This window comes from Mustelus asterias, chromosome 21, assembly GCF_964213995.1.
Source record: "Mustelus asterias chromosome 21, sMusAst1.hap1.1, whole genome shotgun sequence".
Lineage (NCBI taxonomy): Eukaryota > Metazoa > Chordata > Chondrichthyes > Carcharhiniformes > Triakidae > Mustelus > Mustelus asterias.
This window is the reverse complement of record NC_135821.1, coordinates 51,850,513-51,871,030: the sequence shown is the minus strand read 5'-3', so window position 1 is coordinate 51,871,030 and position 20,518 is coordinate 51,850,513. Positions and strand designations below refer to the sequence as shown.

Here is a 20,518-nt window from a genome sequence, read left to right as displayed (position 1 = left end):
TTTTAATTAAAAATCCCACCAGCATTGAAACTCTGAATTGCTGATATACATCTGCTTTGTACTGTCATATGAACAATGTAGGAATGAGAGCCCATTGTTTATTTGTAGTTTAATACCACTACAAACATGATCTGAATATATCATGAGCAGGAGACAACAACCTTGGTTACTTTAAAGTTAGAATTAAATAAAGCTAAATCAGCAACAAATTCATATTTATACAATATCCTTTTTGTTCAACTTTGATCATTTTTCATTAACCATGTAATACCAGTGAGTGTGACTGCAAAACTAACAGAAACAAATAAGACAAGTAAAATGTTACCTATAAAAGTTAGTACCCAACTAAATATCATATGGGCAACATTTATGTCATGTCTCATATGGCCCATTGGTTGTAATTAGGACAGAAATAAAATTGCATGTACATAAAAGCTAAATACTGCAGATGCTGGAAACATACACAAACAGAAAATGCTGGAAAAATTCAACAGGTCTGGCAGCTGCTGTGGAGAGAGAAAATAGAGTTAAACGTTTCAAGTTTGTATGATTAACAGTCATATGAACTCAAAACATTAACTCTATTTTCTGTCTCCGCAGATGCTGCCAGACCTGCTGAGTTTTCCCAATATCTTCAGTTTTTGTTGCCATTTATATATTTACTTGTCTTTCACAACTTCAGGATGCCCCAAAGCTTCATAATCAATTAAATGCTATTAAAGTATCGTCACTGTTGTAATGCTTGAAGTGCAGCAACACATCTGGAGGACCTAGGAATACAGAAACTAACAAAACTTCCTGTTTAAAGTTTATTTGTTAGTGTCAAAAGTAGGCTTACATTAACACTGCTATCAAGTTACTGTGAAAATCCCCTAGTCGCCACACTCCAGCACCTGTTCGGGCACACTGAGGGAGAATTTAGCATAGCCAATGCATCTAACCAGCATGTTTTTCGGACTGTGGGAGGAAACCAGAGCACCTGGAGGAAACCCTCGCAGACATGGGGAGAACGTGCAAGCTCCACATCGACAGTGGCCCAAATCGGGAATCAAACTCGTGTCCCCGGTGCTGTAAGGCAGCAGTGCTAACCACTGTGCCACCCCCGTGGGGGTCCCACTCAACAACTGTCCAGATTTACTACCTGGCTGGTGGCAGGACTATGAATTTGGTGGCAGAAAAAACATCTGGGAACCAATTGGAAAAGTTTCTGGAGCTCAGTAGGAGGGTTTTCAGGCTGATAGTTTGTTGCCAAACAATAGAGGCAGAAGGGGAGGAGGGTGGGGGGGGCAAAGAGTGGAATTTTCCTTGGCCTTTCATCATTGTTCAGTTGCCAGGCAACAGACAGTACAAGTTCACCCCGGCTTCACTTCAACATTGTAATACAGCTATAATATCGTCAGGCTGTACCTTTGTATTTTAAGCAGCTTCCCATTTGCTTTCAGAGGAAGCAATCAGAGCCATCTAGAGGCTGACAATAATCTTCAAAATTTTAGCCCCCCATCCAACACTTGCCTGTCGATAGGAAAGGAAAATTTGAGGCCTTGTTCTAATAACACTAATTCAACCAACATCACGATTGGTCAATTTTTTTAAAACTGGGGATTCCCAACATCTACAATTCAGAGACTGCTCAAAACTTAGTTTAAAGTTTATTTATTAGTCACAAGTAAGGCGTACATCAACACTGCAATGAAGTTACTGTGAAATTCCCCTAGTCGCCCACACTCCAGCGCCTATACGGGTCAATGCATCTAACCAGTGTGTCTTTCAGACTGTGGGAGGAAACCGGAGCACCCGGAGGAAACCCATGCAGACATGGGGAGAACGTGCAAACTCCACACAGACAGTGACCCAAGCCGGGAATTGAACCCAGGTCCCTGGCATTGTGAGGCAGCAGTGGTAACCACTGTGCCACTTTTGTCTGCTGGGAAAAAGGAAATTCAGACACTGGTTAGCATAGTTTCAATTCAAAGAAAAACAAGCCCCTCTCTTCTTGCATATACAGGAGATATACTGTATCCATGTATAGGATATTTAAGGTTTATAATTTCTGACGGTGGTTTTGATTTGTTAAGCAATCAGTGAACCAATGTCTGGTCGTGAAAAGTCCTGTACAGGTCAAGATAATCACTGCTTTGCAAGTGAATAGTCCTTTCAGACATTCTGCTACAAAAATATATTAAGGGCAGCAACCTTTGCATGATGCCACCTTCGTATGTTGGATTTTGACGGAATATTTCCCTGCCGCAACTTTCTTATGATGTGGAGATGCCGGCGTTGGACTGGGCTAAACACAGTAAGCGTTTTAACAACACGAGGTTAAAGTCCAACAGGTTTATTTGGTAGCAAGTGCCATTAGCTTTCGGAGCGCTGCTCCTTTGTCAGGTGGAGTGGATATCTGCTCTCAAACAGGGCATACAGAGACACAAAATCAAGTTACAGAATACTGATTAGAATGAGAATCCCTACAACTAACCAGGTCTTAAAGATACAGACAATGTAAGTGGAGGGAGCATTAAGCACAGGTTAAAGAGATGTGTATCGTCTCCAGACAGGGCAGCCAGTGAGATTCTGCAAGTCCAGGAGGCAAGCTGTGGAGGTTACTGATAGTGTGACATAAAACCAAGATCCTAGTTCAGGCAGTCCTCATGTGTGCAGAGCTTGGCTATCAGTTTCTGCTCAGCGACTCTGCGCTGTCGTGTGTCGTGAAGGCCGCCTTGGAGAACGCTTACCCGAAGATCAGAGGCTGAATGCCCGTGACCGCTTTACAAAATGTTAAATATTACAAGGTGAACAGCACTTCCGCCCAAATGCTGCACCCACTTATCTGTGGTTAAAGTTTCCTTTGGGGTGATGTGATCATTTCTCTCAACCAAAGTATAACACAAATACTGATTATTCTCTACTAACACTCTCATTGCAGACTTCAAAAACGCTGTCCTCAGACTGATTTAGGTGTACGCCCCAGCCTTTAGAGTGAACGGCTGGCAGTCTTTCAGCAGCTCCCACTGCTGCTGGCCACTTACTGACTGGTCATTCTGGCAGTGACGTCGATTGCATCATTGATGCGGCTGGACAATCCGGCAGGACCGATAGCAAACTAGGCACCACATCCAGACTCCTGATGTAAATAGTAAAAAGATGCCAAGCTGCATAATGTCTTCACCAAATGGAGCGAAGCATAGAAGCACATGCTTGCAGCCAGACAGGTCTGGCCACTCCAGGACAGACTTCCTGTTTAAGCCCCATGCGTTCACAGTCAGGTCTGCCAACGTCAAGCTGTTCTTATCTGACCACTGCTTCCCTCTGGCAACTCTAACCTATAAGAAAATCAGAGGGTGAGCAAGGGGACATGGAAGTGTAATGTAAAAGGTTGACCCCAGAGAACATCGAGGAACTCAAAAGAGATTACAAAGGTTGGAGAACCTTGAAACCCCTCGAGTTTCCATCACTCTGGTGGGAAGCAATCAAGGGGAACATCAAGAGTTTCTTCATCTTTAAAAGGTGTTCAAAAGCTGAGAGAGAGATGTCCCGATTCCAGAAAAACATGCAGAATCTGCTGCAGTCGATAGGGGCTGATGTCAAGGAGGATCTTCCAGAGCTGAAGAACCAGCAAGCCTCGCTCTTTGCCTTGGAGGCCTCCAAAGTCATCTTCCGGTCTAAAGTCCATTCTGTGGAGCAGGATGAAATGTGCTTGCATTACTACTCCCAAAAAGGTGCACAGAGTGTGCTCTGTAATCAGCAGCCTGAAGAAAGAAGATGGTTCAATGAAGTAGTTGCAGCTGATGTTCTGAGGATCAGCAAATCCTTCTATCTCAGACTGTATGACCTGAAGTCAACAGACAGCACTTCCTGTCGTCTATCACGGAGATCTTATGTGACAACGAGGAGAGCCTGGAGAAACCACTGACTCTGGATGAGCTGACAAAGACCATCAAGTCCTTTGAGACGAGTAAGACTCCTGGAAACGGCAGCTTACTGGCCGAGTTGTATTTGGTTCTGTGGGACTAGATCAGTCCAGACCTGCTGGAAGTGTACAAGAGTATGCTTCTGGATGGCAGCATGTCAGAATCCATGAGAAAATACATCATTACCCTTATCTACAAGCCGAAGGGGGAAGGGAAAAAATTAGAAATTGGCCACCTATTTCACTGTTGAACATTGATGATAAAATTCAACCAAGGTCATCGCCAATCGGGTCAAGTCTGCTCTCGAGTCAGTGATCCACCCTGATCTGACCTGTGCTGTATCCAGCAGGAAGATCTCCGATAGCCTCGCGCTACTCAGGGATACAATTGCCTATGTGCGAATGCAATTGCCTACATGCAGGATAGGAGGGTGGACACCTGCCTCATCAGCCTGCACCAGGAGGAGGTGTTTTACAGAATATCGCACACCTACATGATGGATGTGCGATATGGGGTTTGGGGAGGGAACCTGCAATTGGATCCAACTGCTCTACACAAACATCCGAAGTGCAGCTTCAATCAATGGGAATCAGAAAACTTTCAGGTCAAATCTGGCATTAAGTAAGGTTGCCCTCTCTCCTCTGTCCTGTTTGCATGTTGCATAGAACTTTTTGCCAAGTCCATCAGGAAGGATCTAGGCATAAGAGGAGTAATAATCCCAGGCAGTGGAGGCATGTTGGTTTGCTGTCTTCTGCTCTGATCCGATGTTGGTGCGCAGGCTCCTGAACATCTGCGCCGAGTTTGAACTAGCCTCAGGAGCCAAGGTCAATTGTGGCAAGACCGAGGCCATGTTCTTTGCGAACTGGGCTAACCGATTCTTTGTCCCCTTCACTTTCAGGTTAGATTACCTGAAGGTGCTGGAGATATGGTTCGGAGCAACTGGGGTGTGCAGCAAAAGCTGGGAGGAGGGACTGCCAAGCTAAAGCAGAAAATGAGCAGGTGGGAGCAATGGTCCCTTTCTATTGCAGGCAACCTTGGGGTTGCTGGCCCATACCCCGATCCTGCGCCAACGCAGTCACCCGAGCCATCTTCAAGTTCATCTGGAGATCCAAAATGGATCGTGTCCAATAGGACACCATGCACAAATCCCCAGATAAGGGAAGAAAAAAAAAGTACCCAACGCTGCTCTTATCTAGATATGATGTGGAGATGCCGGCGTTGGACTGGGGTAAGCACAGTAAGAAGCCTCACAACACCAGGTTAAAGTCCAACAGGTTTATTTGGTAGCAAATACCATAAGCTTTCGGAGCGCTGCCCCTTCGTCAGATGGAGTGAAAATCTGTTCTCCAACAGTGCACAGAGACACAGAAATCAAGTTACAGAATACTAATTGGAATGCAAATCTCTACAGCCAGCCAGGTCTTAAAGGTACAGATAATGTGGGTGGAGGGAACATTAAACACAGGTTAAAGAGATGTGTATTGTCTCCAGACAGAACAGAACGCTCCAAGTAGTTGGGTCATGCCTTATCACCTGTCCCTCAAAGATTTGTTCAGAAAAACACCTTTGACAACAAGGCGATCAAGCAGGGGTCTGCACGTAATGCCCTAGAGGCCCTGAGGGAAATGGAGATGGCTGATCCTGTTGGATGGTTCCTTGAGCAGATTGTCAGAGTCATCTGCAAGAATGCCTCATCACCAGAACTTTCAAACAAGCACCAAGACCTAGCTTGGCTGCTGGTGAGAAGGGCACTCCCCATCAGCTCCTTTATACACATTCATGGTATCTGCACCACCACAAGCTGCCCTCGAAGTGGGTGCGGAAGGGAAAAGAAGTTGCACTCTTCCTTGGGGAATGTGCTTTTGCAACAAAGGACTGGAGAGAGATGCAGTGGTATTTGTTGAGGTTCATCCCAAGCAGTTTTGCGATGCAGGACTTTGTTCTACGGGCTGTTCCCAGGGACACACACCGAGACAAACATCAATTGCTGCTGGAGGATCATCAACTCGATGAAAGACGCTCTTTAGTCCGCCCAAGACAGGCTGAGTGTGTGGGCATCTGCATGGCAGTTGCAGTATAATGTGGATAAATGTGAGGTTATCCACTTTGGCAACAATAATAGGAAGACAGATTATTACTTGAATGGGTGTAAATTGAGAGGGGTGGATACACAACGAGACCTTGGAGTCCTCGTTCATCTGTCGCTGAATGTTAGTGTGCAGGTACAGTAGGCAGCAAAGAAGTCAAATGGTATGTTGGCCTTCATAGCAAGAAAATTAGAGTATAGGGATAGGGATGTTTTGCTGCAATTGTGTACAGCGTTGGTGAGGCCACACCTGGACTATGGTGTGCAGTTTTGGTGTCCTTATCTGAGGAAGGATGTCCTCGCTATAGAGGGAGTACAGCAAAGGTTTACCAGGCTGATTCCTGGGATGGCAGGTCTGTCATATGAGGACAGACTAAGTCAGTTAGGATTATATTCACTGGAATTTAGAAGAGTGAGAGGGGATCTCATAGAAACTTATAAAATTCTAACAGGGTAGCTTCAGAAAGAATGCTCCCAATGGTGGGGGAGTCCAGAACTAGGGGTGATAGTTTGAGGATAAGGAACCTTTTAGAACTGAGGGGAGGAGAAATTTCTTCACCCAGAGGGTGGTGAATGTGTGGAATTCACGACCACAGAATGTAGTTGGGGCCAAAACATTATCTGATTTCAAGAAATTAGATATAGCTCTTGGGGCTAAAGGGATCAAGGGATATGAAGGAAGTGGGGGCGGGGGCGGGGTGGTGGTGGTGGAGATCAGGATAATAAATTCAATGATCAGCAATGATCAAGATGAATGACGGAGCTGGCTCGAAAAGCCAACTGGCCTACTTCAGTTTCTAATTTCTAAGGCTTGTTGATTTCCCAGCACAAAGAACTGTCCTCGACTGCGTGTTGCAGACTTGCACATTCCAAGGTCCAGGATTACATGAAGGATGTGCTCCAGCTTGGGGCAGCTGCCACCAAGACACAATGGGGAAAAGCCATTGTGTAAGTCCTTTCAGCCAATGTAGACCAAGAAACTGGTAACTGTGTGAAACCCCTCGGATTGTGAGCTTAAACTAACTGTATGTAACTTTATTGAAGCACCTTTGAGTGCAACATGGCCATGATAGTTTGAAAAGAATTGAATTCCCCGTAATGAAAGTATTGAAATGTTTGTAGTGTTCTCACTGCTAAACCGAAGCACTTCAGAGTGCACCTCGATTTCTGGAGAAAATGTGAATATCATTACACTTTACAAAATATTTCTTAACCCATCTGTTTTAGTGCAATTAAATTTTCTGTTAATAATCCCACAGCAAACTCAAGATAGAATGACACATTGGGGTAACTTATTTGCACATGCAAAATGTGAAAAGAGGGGTGGCCACATCTTCCTTGTTTTCAGATAATAAAGAGAGGGATAGAGCAAAGAAAGATTTACATTTCAGGGACTACAAAAAGAAAATATGGTTTCACGTACGTTCCAAAGTCCAGAATCAAAGTACAACGAGGCATTCCTTCACGGAGGTCAGTGGACTGAAAACCGATTCTGGATAATTAACTTTTCTGGTGGTGTTGACTTCACACAATGAGATAGACATACAGAGATTAATCTGTCTTGTAGGTGATGGTACAGAATTTTCAGCAGAAGCAGTATAGACAGGGGTCAGTTATTCCACCTGGGCAGAGCTACTTACTGGTAAGGCTGTTAGATAGTAAACAGCAGACTGAGCATTGTCGTTCATCAAGGCAATATTATTTGTTTCACAAGGCAGAGGCCCATGTCACATGACTCCCACATCTCCACCAGGTCTTTGACAAAGAATGCGTATCCATCGTCTGGATTCCAAAGAACGCCAACTGTCTCAGCCATTAGGGATTGAAAAGGTTGTGGACCATCCACTTGCTTCTGGCCATCCTGGGTTATTAAAGGCAAGTAACCTTTGTATAGTTCTCTTTGATATTGGGCTGTACAGTCCTCAGGTAGTCATTACTGACTCCTCAGAGTTAACAAAGTGCGAGTTTTCCCCAAAACTGTTAACTAGCTTCTTTTGATCAAGGGTCAGTCAGACATAAGATTCAGCCATTTAAAGATCTTTTTCAGTTTTAAAATTTTACCAATAGCAACGAGCATATTTGTAGATAGTTTATAAAAATATATAGTGAGAGGTCATAGTCCGTCACACCTGTTATCACCATTAACATAGTTGATATGGCCTTGTGTTGTCCTTTGATGCAATTGCGATTTCTTTTACAATAGGTATTGTTACCAATTACCAAAAACCATCTAATGCTGATCTACTGAGTGAATCTAAGATTTATTTTTCACATTACAATTGGAATTGAAAGTATTTTGTGTTATTTAATGAGGATATGTTCTCATAGTAACATGAACTATTCAAAAAATCTAATACCAGATGTGCTTTTGCTTTTATATGCAATATATAAAAAACAAAGCTTTCCCCTTTCATCAGTCATGTCTAGCTTTTTGTCTTGGATTCAATGTCCTTCCTAACCACGAGTCTGAAGTAAAATGCACACCGTGAATGTGGATATATTACACTGGAATGCTCACCCCTCTGTTACACTCTGAGGACTGCTCCAACGCTGAGAACTGCTCCGGCCCCCCTGCTCCAAGGCTCGCTCTGGCCCCCTACTCTTTCGATCACTCCACTGACCACACATGTCCAATTATGGAGTTTTGTACTGTTCCCAGTTTGTCCCATCAAGAGTCTATCTTCTCCAGAAGTCAGCGTCTGATTTAACAAGCAACTCTGCCGCATTTTTCACATTTTACAAATGAGCACATCCTGTCTTGGACACCAAGGGACTCCCACAAATTGCCTGGTTCCCGCAGACCCCCCCCCCCCCCCCCAGTTTGGGAACACCAGTTCTAATCAGTACAAGTACATGAGATGTGAAAATGTTTTCACAATTCATTATGCATGCATCATTTTATCTTTCTAAATGATTTTAAGTTGATGCAATTACTTTTAGTATAATTATTGCTTCTCTATTGCACAGTTAGCAAGTAATTAATAACAAGAAATCGGAGTAGGAGTAGACTATACTGCCCATAGATGTGCTCTGGCATTCAATGCAATCACGGCTGATCTTTGACTTCTCCGCACTTTCTTGCCTGCTCCCCTCAATTCCTTAAACACATTCAACGATGGAGCATCCACAGCCCTTTGTGGTTGAGGAATTCCAAAGATTCACAATTCTTTGGTGAAGAAATTTTTAATTTCAGTCCAAAATTATCCATCCCTTATCCTGAGATGGTGTCCCCTTGTTCAAGATTTCCCAGTCAAGGGGGAACAATCTTTCGGTGTCTGCCACATTACGTCCCTTTAGATGAGATCACCTCTTATTCTTCTGAGCAAGAGTTGAGGACTAATTTTATTCAGCCTCTCTTCTTAGGACATCTCTTTCATACCAGGAACCAATCTAATAAACCTTCATTGTACCACCTCCAACGCAAGCATATCCTTCCTTAAATATGGAGTCTAAAATCTGGGCACAGTATTCCAGATGTGGTCTCACCCAAGCCTTGTATCATTCTAGCAAGACATCTTAATTCTTGTACCCCAATCCCCTTGCAATAAAAACCAACAAGCCATTTATCTTCCTAATTGCTTGCTGTACTTGCATGTCAACTTAGTGATCCTTGTACGAGCACACCCAAGGCTCTCTGATCATCAACATTTACAAGTTTAACACTTTAAAAAAGTATTCTGCTTTTCTAATGATTAACTGCACACTGCCCAACATTATACTCTATCTGCCATCCTGTTGCCCAGTTAGATTGTTCACATCTCCTTATAGCTTCTTTGTGATTCCTCATAGCTTCCACTCTCACCTAGCTTTGTATTGCCACCAAACTCATACATTATTTGCCATCTTTTCACTTGTTAATATAAATTGAAAATAATCAAGGCCCCAGTACTGATCCCTGTGTCACTCAAATAGTGAGTCTGATAACTTGAAAATGTCCCATTTCCCTATTCTTTGTTTCCTGTCTGTTAACCAATCCCCTGCTCATACTCGTATATTACCTCCCAACTCCATCAGCTCTCATCTTGCTTATCTTGCCTGTCACCTTATTGGATGACATTTAGAAATCAAAATATACCACATCTATTGGTCTCACTTTATCTACACTACCTACAAGTTACATCCTCAAAACACTAATAAATATATCAATCAAGTTTTCGCTTTTGTAAAAGCATGATGTCTTTATCTGATCATACTATGCTTTTCTAGTTCCATTTTTAAGATTTCCTTAGCAATAGGTTCTAGTATTTTATCAACAACCAGTGTTAGGCTAACTGGCCTGTTATTTTTAGTGCTTATAATCCTAGCTACTTTACTCTCATAATCTATTGTTTCTCTTTTTAATCAACATTTTGGTCACCCTATACTGATTTCTGAAACACTCCAAATCCTCCGGTTTACTACAAATCTTTGCAACATTATAAGCCACTTCTTTTAATCTAATATTATCCTCAACTTCCTGAGTGAGCCAAGGATAGATCTTTTCTGAGTTTTTGATTTTTAATAGAATGCATTTCTGTTGAACATTTTGAATTGTTTCCTTCAATGTTCCCCACTGTTTATTTACCACCATACCTTTTAGGTTATTCCCCCAATGAACGTTAGTCAGTTCTTTCCTCACACCTACGTTATTGTTTTGTTTAAGTTTAAAACTCTTGTCTAGGGCTGGAGTATATCATTTTCAAACTTAATATAGAATTCAACTGTATGATGTTAGTGTACCTTTAAGAAAGGTTTTATTTTTAATCATGATCTCTGCAGCTCTCAGCTTCAGTGTTTCTCAGCTTAGAGCCTTAGCTGATGCCATTATGGCACCAGCTTGTCTGGAGATTCTTTCATTGCTGATTAAAACGAGGTTTGCTTATTTTTACCGTGGGATCTTTTATGGCTCTGCATTGTTAGGAGAAAATCTGGTTGGCAGGTTACGTGATAGGGGCTCTTTCATTTTCAGTTTGGAGCTGCAAGTTTGAGTTTTAGAAGGGACAGCGAGCTGAAAATAAGTCTCTCTCGCACCCTGGTTTTGGAAATTCTGTTGGTTAGCTAAAAGCCTTCCTGAGTATAAAATCTGCTGTTGGTTGCTTGACCAGAGTCTACCTGGAGTTCTGGAAGCTGTTCTGACTTCAAACTGTTCTGGGTGTGTCAAGAGGACTACTAGAACTTACAAGACAGAGAATTTTCAATTCTCTAACCAAAGGACTCGATTCCAGTATCATGTGAGCATAAGACTTTGCTGTGTTGAACTTGTTTAAAGGGTTTTGTCTATGGAAGGATTTGGTTTGATTGGAACATCTTAGATATAGTTAAGGGCTATATATTATCACGGTTGTTTTGTTTTTGCTTGTAATTGATAAAAGGTATTGCTAATTTTCTTTCCATACGTGTATTCTTAAATAAACTTTGTTTGATAAAAGCTCCCTAGTGGGTCATTTGAATCATATCTGAAGTGAAACATATCATACTTATCATAGCCAAATTCAAGGTGCAAAATTTATGATCCAGGCAGACTCCATAAAGCAGTCTGGAGTTTCTGACCCGAACCACAACAACTGTACAATGATCACCATTTCCTAGTGAATCTTTTATGATGAGATTACAAAGTAACCCTTCCTCATTGCACAATACTAGGTCTAAAATAGTTTTATCCAAAGTTTAATCTAATTAAACCCATTATGCTGTTGTTGGTGACTCACTATTCTATTATCTCTTTTCCTTTCCATCTAGATTTTTTTACTTACACCCTACAAAAGGACTTCCTTTTCTTTTAGTATGTGCATACCCTCATAGGCATGTGTGTGTATGCATGCCTGTGTATAAATAAAGATACACTTTCAAGATGTATATAGGTGCATACAGATAGAGAGGCTAAATGATAGGCCATCATTCACTTGCAATTGTATATACAAGTGAGCAATCAGTGTATGACCTCCAAGACGACATAACATATACTTCTCTTGTTTGAGTACCTCTAGATCAACCAGTCATTTCAACAAACAAAAATTTGCAAATTCAATGCAGCAAAAAATGACTAAAATCACATCTGCCTCATTCTGATAAGCAGTGTTTATTTTTAACCAATGCTGCAGTTTTACAACAGTGTTTCCATTTTTTTTTAGCTTATACTCTGAGTCTATTATGAAAAAAATGCTTCCTCAAATTGCTCAGTGGCATCATCATCTTTTGTCTATAGATGTGAGGGGAGGGGAAAGGAGGTCACTCCTGATATTAGTTCAGCATATGCTGCTCACATCTGGGCAGCAACAGATTTGGATTAATGATCCATGGGATAATGGCCCGACAATATTTTTGTTGGCCCTGCACACAAATAAAGGACAATTGATTCCACTTGTTTTGAAGTACTAAATGTCCCTAAAGAGAGAGAGGATGACAAAACTAGTAAGAAAATAACTTTTAAATGTGAATGTCATTACTCTTGCAGCCAAGTAATAAACTCTCAACTCAGAGTTGCGCAAGTTTTGATACAGACTCTGACTGACACTCACATTTGAGGCCTGCCTTAGATATCCTTGTACAACAGTGCTATCGTCGATGGAGACGGGAGAGGTTCCGGAGGATTGGAGGATTGCAGATGTGGTCCCTATATTCAAGAAAGGGAACAGGGACAGCCCGGGAAATTACCGACCGGTGAGTCTAACCTCAGTGGTTGGTAAGTTGATGGAGAGGATCCTGAGAGACAGGATTTATGATCATCTAGAGAAGTTTAGTATGATCAAAAGTAGTCAGCACGGCTTTGTCAAGGGCAGGTCGTGCCTTACGAGCCTGGTTGAGTTCTTTGAAAATGTGACCAAACACATTGACGAAGGAAGAGCGGTGGATGTGGTCTATATGGACTTCAGCAAGGCGTTCGATAAGGTCCCCCATGCAAGACTTCTTGAGAAAGTGAGAGGGCATGGGATCCAAGGGGCTGTTGCCTTGTGGATCCAGAACTGGCTTGCCTGCAGAAGGCAGAGAGTGGCTGTGGAGGGGTCTTTCTCTGCATGGAGGTCAGTGACCAGTGGAGTGCCCCAGGGATCTGTTCTGGGACCCTTGCTGTTTGTCATTTTCATAAATGACCTGGATGAGGAAGTGGAGGGATGGGTTGGTAAGTTTGCTGACGACACCAAGGTAGGTGGTGTTGTGGATAGTTTGGAGGGATGTCAGAAGTTGCAGCGAGACATAGATAGAATGCAAGACTGGGCGGAGAAGTGGCAGATGGACTTCAACCCGGATAAGTGTGTGGTGATCCATTTTGGCAGATCCAATGGGATGAAGCAGCAGTATAATATGAAGGGTACCATTCTTAGCAGTGTAGAGGATCAGAAGGACCTTGGGGTCCGGGTCCATAGGACTCTTAAATCGGCCTCGCAGGTGGAGGATGCGGTCAAGAAGGCGTACGGCGTACTAGCCTTCATTAATCGAGGGATTGAGTTTAGGAGTCGGGAGATAATGCTGCAGCTTTATAGGACCCTGGTTAGACCCCACTTGGAGTACTGCGCGCAGTTCTGGTCACCTCATTACAGGAAAGATGTTGAAGCCATTGAAAGGGTGCAGAGGAGATTTACAAGGATGTTGCCTGGATTGGGGGGCATGCCTTATGAGGATAGGTTGAGGGAGCTTGGTCTCTTCTCCCTGGAGAGACGAAGGATGAGAGGTGACCTGATAGAGGTTTACAAGATGTTGAGAGGTCTGGATAGGGTAGACTCTCAGAGGCTATTTCCAAGGGCTGAAATGGTTGCTACGAGAGGACACAGGTTTAAGGTGCTGGGGGGTAGGTACAGAGGAGATGTCAGGGGTAAGTTTTTCACTCAGAGGGTGGTGGGTGAGTGGAATCGGCTGACGTCGGTGGTGGTGGAGGCAAACTCGTTGGGGTCTTTTAAGAGACTTCTGGATGAGTACATGGGATTTAATGGGATTGAGGGCTATAGATAGGCCTAGAGGTGGGGATGTGATCGGCGCAACTTGTGGGCCGAAGGGCCTGTTTGTGCTGTGGCTTTCTATGTTCTATGTTCTAAGCACTCCCATAAGCAGTCCAAGCATCTTGCACTGAGCTTGAGAGTGAACTTTCTTTGCTCAACCAGGCTTCCATCCCAGATGTAACTGGCTCCTTAAATGCTCTTGTGCCCCTTAGCCCTTATTCCTCCATTTCAAGTTGGAAGAGCTACACCAATGATTTATCTTCTATCTAATTTTTCACCAATGGACCAATCATTTAAAAAAATACTGGGACTTCCCTTTTGGGAAAATTATCTGCTGCTGTCAAATTGTCCTTTATTTGTGTGCGAGGCCAACAAAATTATTGTTGGGCCATTATCCCAAATCTGTTGCTGCCTAGATGTGAGCAACTGAACTAATATCAGGAGTGACCTTCTTTCTCCTCCCCCACTTCCATAGACAAAAGATGATGATGCCAATGTAGCGTGTCTAATACTGCCCCAGAGGAAGCCATCCTTGCTTCATAAGCTTGGAATGAGACAGTTGACGCTCATTGTCTTAGTCCGAAATAGATAGTGAGCCACAGCATTCCACAAATTGATTGGTTTGGTTAGAATACATGTACACCTGCAGCCCTTTTCTTTTAGGCCTATAGATTTCATTTTAAAACACAACTCATCCTTTCCATAAAGACAATAAGAAGTGGTGAAAAGAAATCCAAAACATGATCCACAGTTTCTCCTGGGTAACTAGGAAGAGCATTTGGATAGTAATGGAGACAAGAAGAGTGAAACAGTCTGTAGCTGTAGATTATTCTGTCATGTAAGCTGAAGAATTGTGACAGCAAAAGATAAGTTTAAAAAATTTGAAAGCTCTAGTTGATATTGAATTCCTGTAGTTGAGTAAACACATTTGGAACATTTATCATGTAATGCACAGCTGTGATAATTTATTACTCCTTCCTAAAATAGCAACACAATACTCCTATCCTATGGAAATATTTGTGTGGCCACAGAACATCTATTGGGCAAGATAGCCTGTGAAGCTATTTAGAGTTTGGTGATGTGCTGAAGAACTATTTGAGGCCCAGTGACATGCTCTAGTAATCAGCACTTGTTTGGAAATAAGTTCTGAAAAAAATTAAGTACTTTAGCTTTCAATCAGATGGAGAACACTATGGAACAGGCTACAGTTGCGAGAGACAGACAGCTGCTAGTGGGTGTTCAATCCCCAAACCTGGTGAAGAGGGAGGTGGGTAATCTTTGGGAGACAGGAGAAAAAAATGAAGGCATTCCTGCTCCATCGAAACCAAAAATAGCAATAAGAGCACTTGACCTTTCCAGAGCTGTCTGTGCCTCCTTTCATTTGTCAGGTTTCCTGAGGTCAGGGAAACCTGACTTTAAAAACTGGTTAAATGTGAGGCCAATCATGGGATTGGGTTTGATACCAGTCCCGTTACACCACCATTAAACTCAGAGGTGGGTAAGTTGGTCAGTTTTAAGATTTTTACATCTCACCACTCCATAAACCACTCCATAAATTTACACTGTAGAGCCGAGAGGTGACACCCCAGATGTGAGCATGATTAGGGATTTTAGTTGCAGAAAACTAAGAGAGAGGAAATGTGCATGAGAGCTTGGTGATGAGCTTCAGTAATCAGTACTTGTTGGAGATAGAAAGTGCAGAGAAGGGACACAGCCATTACTCTAAATTTGTTCTTTTTTAAGAAGCATATTTGGGTACTCTTTAAAATAACAAAACAGCTTCAAAATAACAAAAAACAAAATCCATACTTTCCAATACTTCAATGGCAAATTTCACACAAAATATTCATTTACTTGATTCGAAAAATGTACTAAAAAATACATATGTGCTGACAAACAGAAATACAAAATTGCAGAGTCCGATCTTCTTGCAGACTCTGAAATCCAAACTGAGAAACTCATGCTTTATAAACTATTAAATTTGCTCGGCTTTTGCAGCCCTGTCCGACTCGGGGGCCATTTGTTTCTCCTGATTTCTGACCAACACTTTTGTTCCTCGATCAATGATCCCAACAATTGAACAACTACTTCTCCATCTCATTGATGGTTGCAGAATATTGTGAGCAAAACAAACTGCAAATAACAGATAAGTCTGAAAATGTAGCAACAAAATCATGGTAATGCACTGATCAGTTGCAAATCTTGCATTCTGACATAAGCCCCCTGTAAAATTGCATAATACTGCTTTACATATTCTTTAACTATAGAGAATATTGGAGTAAAATAGATTAACACAGGATGCTGGAAAAGGAGAATGAAACGTATTCATGAAAATTTAATACAGGAAGAAAAACCCTACATGTCAAGAGTCAAAGAGTTTGTATAACAATCTTCGGATCTATTTATTAATGCAAGATTAAAAATAGACCTGAAGCATCATGGAGCCCTCCCAGAATAGTGAAGTTAAACAACTGTACCTTTATAAGATGCTTGTTGATCCATTTTGTGAACGTCTTTTTCTGCACTCTGTCACGCTCATCTGTACAAACAGAAAAAAGGAAAATGAGTTAATTCGTCTCCAACAGAGAGAGATATATATATATATCAGGATGCTGAATTCGATGATCAGCCATGGTCAAAATGAATGGTGGAGCAGGCTCGAAGGGCCGAATGGCCAACTCCTGCTTCTAGTTTCCATGTTCCAAGAGTAACTTCAGTAAGTTACTGAAGAGTAAAACGTTAACTCTGTTTCTCTCTCCATGTCTTTTGCCAGACCTCCTGAGTTTTTCCAGTACTTTGTGTTTTTATATTTTAAAATGTTAGATTTCCTCTCTCCTCTCTGTCTTCCCTGCAATAATTAGTTGCAATCAGCACAATTTAAGCAATGAAGCTTTTCATAATTACCAATAATTTCTGATGGCGTATTTTACCATTATTGAGATTTCATCTTTACTATTTCTTTCCCTTGAGGGCATCAAATTAAAATTCAAGTAGTGTGAAGGTGTAATGAGTCCATGAATGAGAAAATGTTATGTCCATATCTACTCAGCTTTGTTGCTTCATATAAATTATAAGGGTAGCATGGTGGCACAGCGGTTAGCACTGCTGCCTCACAGCGCCAGGGACCTGGATTCAATTCCGGCCTTGGGTGACTGTGTGGAGTTTGCACATTCTCCCCGTGTCTGTGTGGGTTTCCTCTGGAGATGGGGTTGCAGGGCTAGGGCAGGTGAGAGGGCTTGGGTAAGATACTCTGTCAGAGAGTTGGTGCAGACTTGACTCCTTCTGTACTGTAGGGGTTCTATGAAACTGTCTAAGTTAACTCCTAAATGTTATTTTCCAAGCACTAAATACCTTTCCAAAATAGCATGCACTGGGCAATGCTCTTGTACTTTGTCTTGTTATAGAAAGGCTGTGTACCACATTAAATGAGAACACCATCATTATTAACTTTTAAAAAAATTAGAGGGGGGTAATTCAGATCTCCAACAAATACAAATGCCTATTCAAGATTAATTTAGTAACTCAATTTCATAAACATAGTTATTTGGCATTAATTGACAATTTCACTCAGGAGCATGAGATAGCTGGTACAGGAAATAGCAAAATATGCAGCTGGGGTGTTTTTCTAAGGTTAAGTTAAGGTTATGATATTGAGGCATACTTTGCATCTATTTGGGCTATAACTGACTTGGATGTGTTTACTACTTCGACCACAAATATCCCTCGTCTCAAGGTCACAAAAAAAAAATGAAAATATAACAGCAATCAACAAAACAGAAAAAAGAGTTGGTAAAAATGCCACAGAAACCAGGACAATCTTCTCGATCTTTCGCCAACCATACAGCTCATTTAAGCAAACACTATATTTGTTTGCAAAACATATATGCCCGCTTAGTTTTTTTCTCTGTCAGGATTACCATCTCCATTCCATACATTCTAAGTTTTCAGAAATCTGGCAATCGTTTGTTAGCCTCAGTTACCAGCACTTGCTCGATAACTGCACATAGGCTAGATCAATGCACCCTTAAATATCCTGCCTCAAAATCCAGAAAAATGGCAGGTTTTTTCAAGAGGCAAGTCACTGTAAAGTAGTTTTTTTTTCCAGTTTCTCAGCCATCACATATACACTAAATAACTATATAGCAAACAACTCTGGGAATTAGTATAGATCATACTCTCTATAATAAAGAACTGCTCAATGGGCTTCCAATTCACTTTTTCCAAAATCAAAAGTTGAAGTAAAATATTTTGTATGTTCAAGGACATCCAGTTCATAATGCAAGATTTCTAAGTAAAGAATAGGCCATTAGATCCAACAATAGCTTGTTTTTTGACGGATCAAAGGCCAAGCAATTCTTCTATATTTGGTCCCCACGGCCTTGTTATTCTTACATATTTGGCAGGAGATTACCATGTGACGATGCAATTTCTAAACCCCTGGTTCAAAACTGTGATCTCACATGTATGCATTCTGCCTGTACTTCATCGCATTTCTCTTGTAAGGCAACATCCTCAGGTATACATCTTGCGGCTGACAACTTAGCCACTAGGATCCATCAGATTTAGACTGTCAAACCTAATAAAGCCATTAATTATTTAACACTTTCATCAAAAACACTATTAACACGACAAAATTAATACTGAAAAGCTAAAGATATGACTAAACTAACATGTATTCTTAAGTTAAAACAAAAAGTGCAGAATAATAGCATAGTTTGATAGCATGCATTGTACTGGACCAGAGGGTGGTGGCAGGCATGCTGAAACTCTCCCAATTTTAAAGCCATTACTTAACTCATTTCATTGGGTAATGACAAATGGTAACTCAGCATTTGCTCACAATAGGGAATTTCTTTCTTAAAAATAAAAGCACAAAATCATCTTTGGTTCCCATCACATATCAACTTCAATGGCAGAAACCTTAGAACAATTTTTATGATGGCTTTCTGGGTTGGTGAATAGTTAATGAAAAATTAAGAAACGGGGAAGAAATAAACAGAGTAAACTCAAAACTTGAGGGATGGGGAAGAGAAGTTGAAATCCAGGACCATATATATTACAGTTACTGAACAGGAACTTATGAGAGAGATCTTAGTACTGTTCAATTAACCCAAATTCCAAACGATAATTTTTTCTGAATTTATAGAGAAATTTGCCATTTGTTGGATGAACAGATGGAGCATCTTAAGTGTGCTTTATTCCTAATGAGTTAAGACTGACTGCAAAAGCTGCAATCATGTAAGCATACAGACATCAACCGGATGATTTCATCCTACAAGAAGCATGCCGCAGACCATTTTCTGTAGGATACATTTCAAAAGGCAACTACAATTTATCTTTTCACAGAAGACATCCAGTAAACATTCTCCTACAATGAAATCAATTCAGAAATAGTTTTCTTTACACTAAAATTTGAATTATATTTATGTACAGTTCTAGATAATAAAATGAACCAAACTTCATTGTAATTGTTTCTAGTGTTTTTAAAATAACCTGTTCCGGTATTTCAGCATTTTATCTGCTAGTTTCAGTACCAACCAATCTACTTCAATTCGTGAAATTACAACAATTTATATTTACATAGCATCTTTAACATAAAAAAATCCAAAGGCACTTCACAGGAGCATTATAAAAACAAAAATATGACACCAAGCCACATAAAGGGATATTATATCAGATGATTAAAAGCTTGATCAAAGAAGTGGGTTTTAAGGAGTGTATCAAGAGAGGTAAAGAGGTGTAGGGAGTGAATCCCCAGCAATATAAATTAAGCAGCTATTACTAGTCCATCAATCTCAGACTTTGTATTGCAATACCCTGCTCAAATATTTGTTACACCAATGGCAATCTTTCATTTCTGCATATACAGCTCAGTGACAAGTGTGATACATACAGACCTCAACTAAGGCCCAGATTGATTCTCTCACCCCACCACAATTCATTTTAGCATTACAAGAAAACAGCTGTGCTAACATTGTTCTCAGTGTTAAAAGCAAATTGATAAAAGTTCCCAGGAGACACAACAGACATTTGGGAAGCTTCAAAATGTAGTTTGGCCTACAACATCTGATGAGAAGTGAAGCAGAGGTGGTATCACAACACTTGTATTGTTGCTTGGATGACAGATTCCGAACTAGCTGAGGGGCTTTAAGAATATTTGAGGATGACAATCTTTATGGATTTTCATGTATATGAATGTAGAAGGTGCACAGTGACAACAGTCTTAAATATAGAAAACCAATAAATGCAACACCTTAATCAATGTCTCAAATTTAATACCTCAGTAAAAGGTTTTACAAAATTTTGAAGAGGCATCATATTAATCTGCAAGTTAAGAATTTCGACAAAGAAGAATTTACGACACTTGGGAGTTAAAATTATTTTGGTCCACGAGTACCAAAACAGAGCAACAATACATTCTTAATTTCAGCTATATAACTGATCTCTAGAGAAAAGGATAAACACTGCATAAGAGTTATCCCGGAGTGGTATTTGAAAAGGCTCGGATCAGGCCAACAACTTGAGCTCTTGTCTACAGTTGGTTCATACATTGGAAAACAGATTGGAAAGAGAATAAATTTGATCATAAATATTTTCTTCTCCAATTTTGGTTT

At 41.1% G+C, this 20,518-nt stretch overlaps 1 protein-coding gene across 21 annotated transcripts in view; it reads right to left on the bottom strand.

Annotated features, from left to right (window-relative positions):
* The window catches only part of macf1a (microtubule actin crosslinking factor 1a), a 496,134-nt gene that overhangs the window by 336,189 nt on the left and 139,427 nt on the right, over positions 1 to 20,518 (bottom strand). For all 21 annotated transcript variants that reach the window (XM_078237840.1, XM_078237846.1, XM_078237833.1 and 18 more), the window contains exon 2: positions 16,382 to 16,443. In XM_078237840.1, coding sequence (XP_078093966.1) covers positions 16,382 to 16,443 — 62 coding nt within the window. The remainder of the gene's footprint in view (positions 1 to 16,381; positions 16,444 to 20,518) is intronic.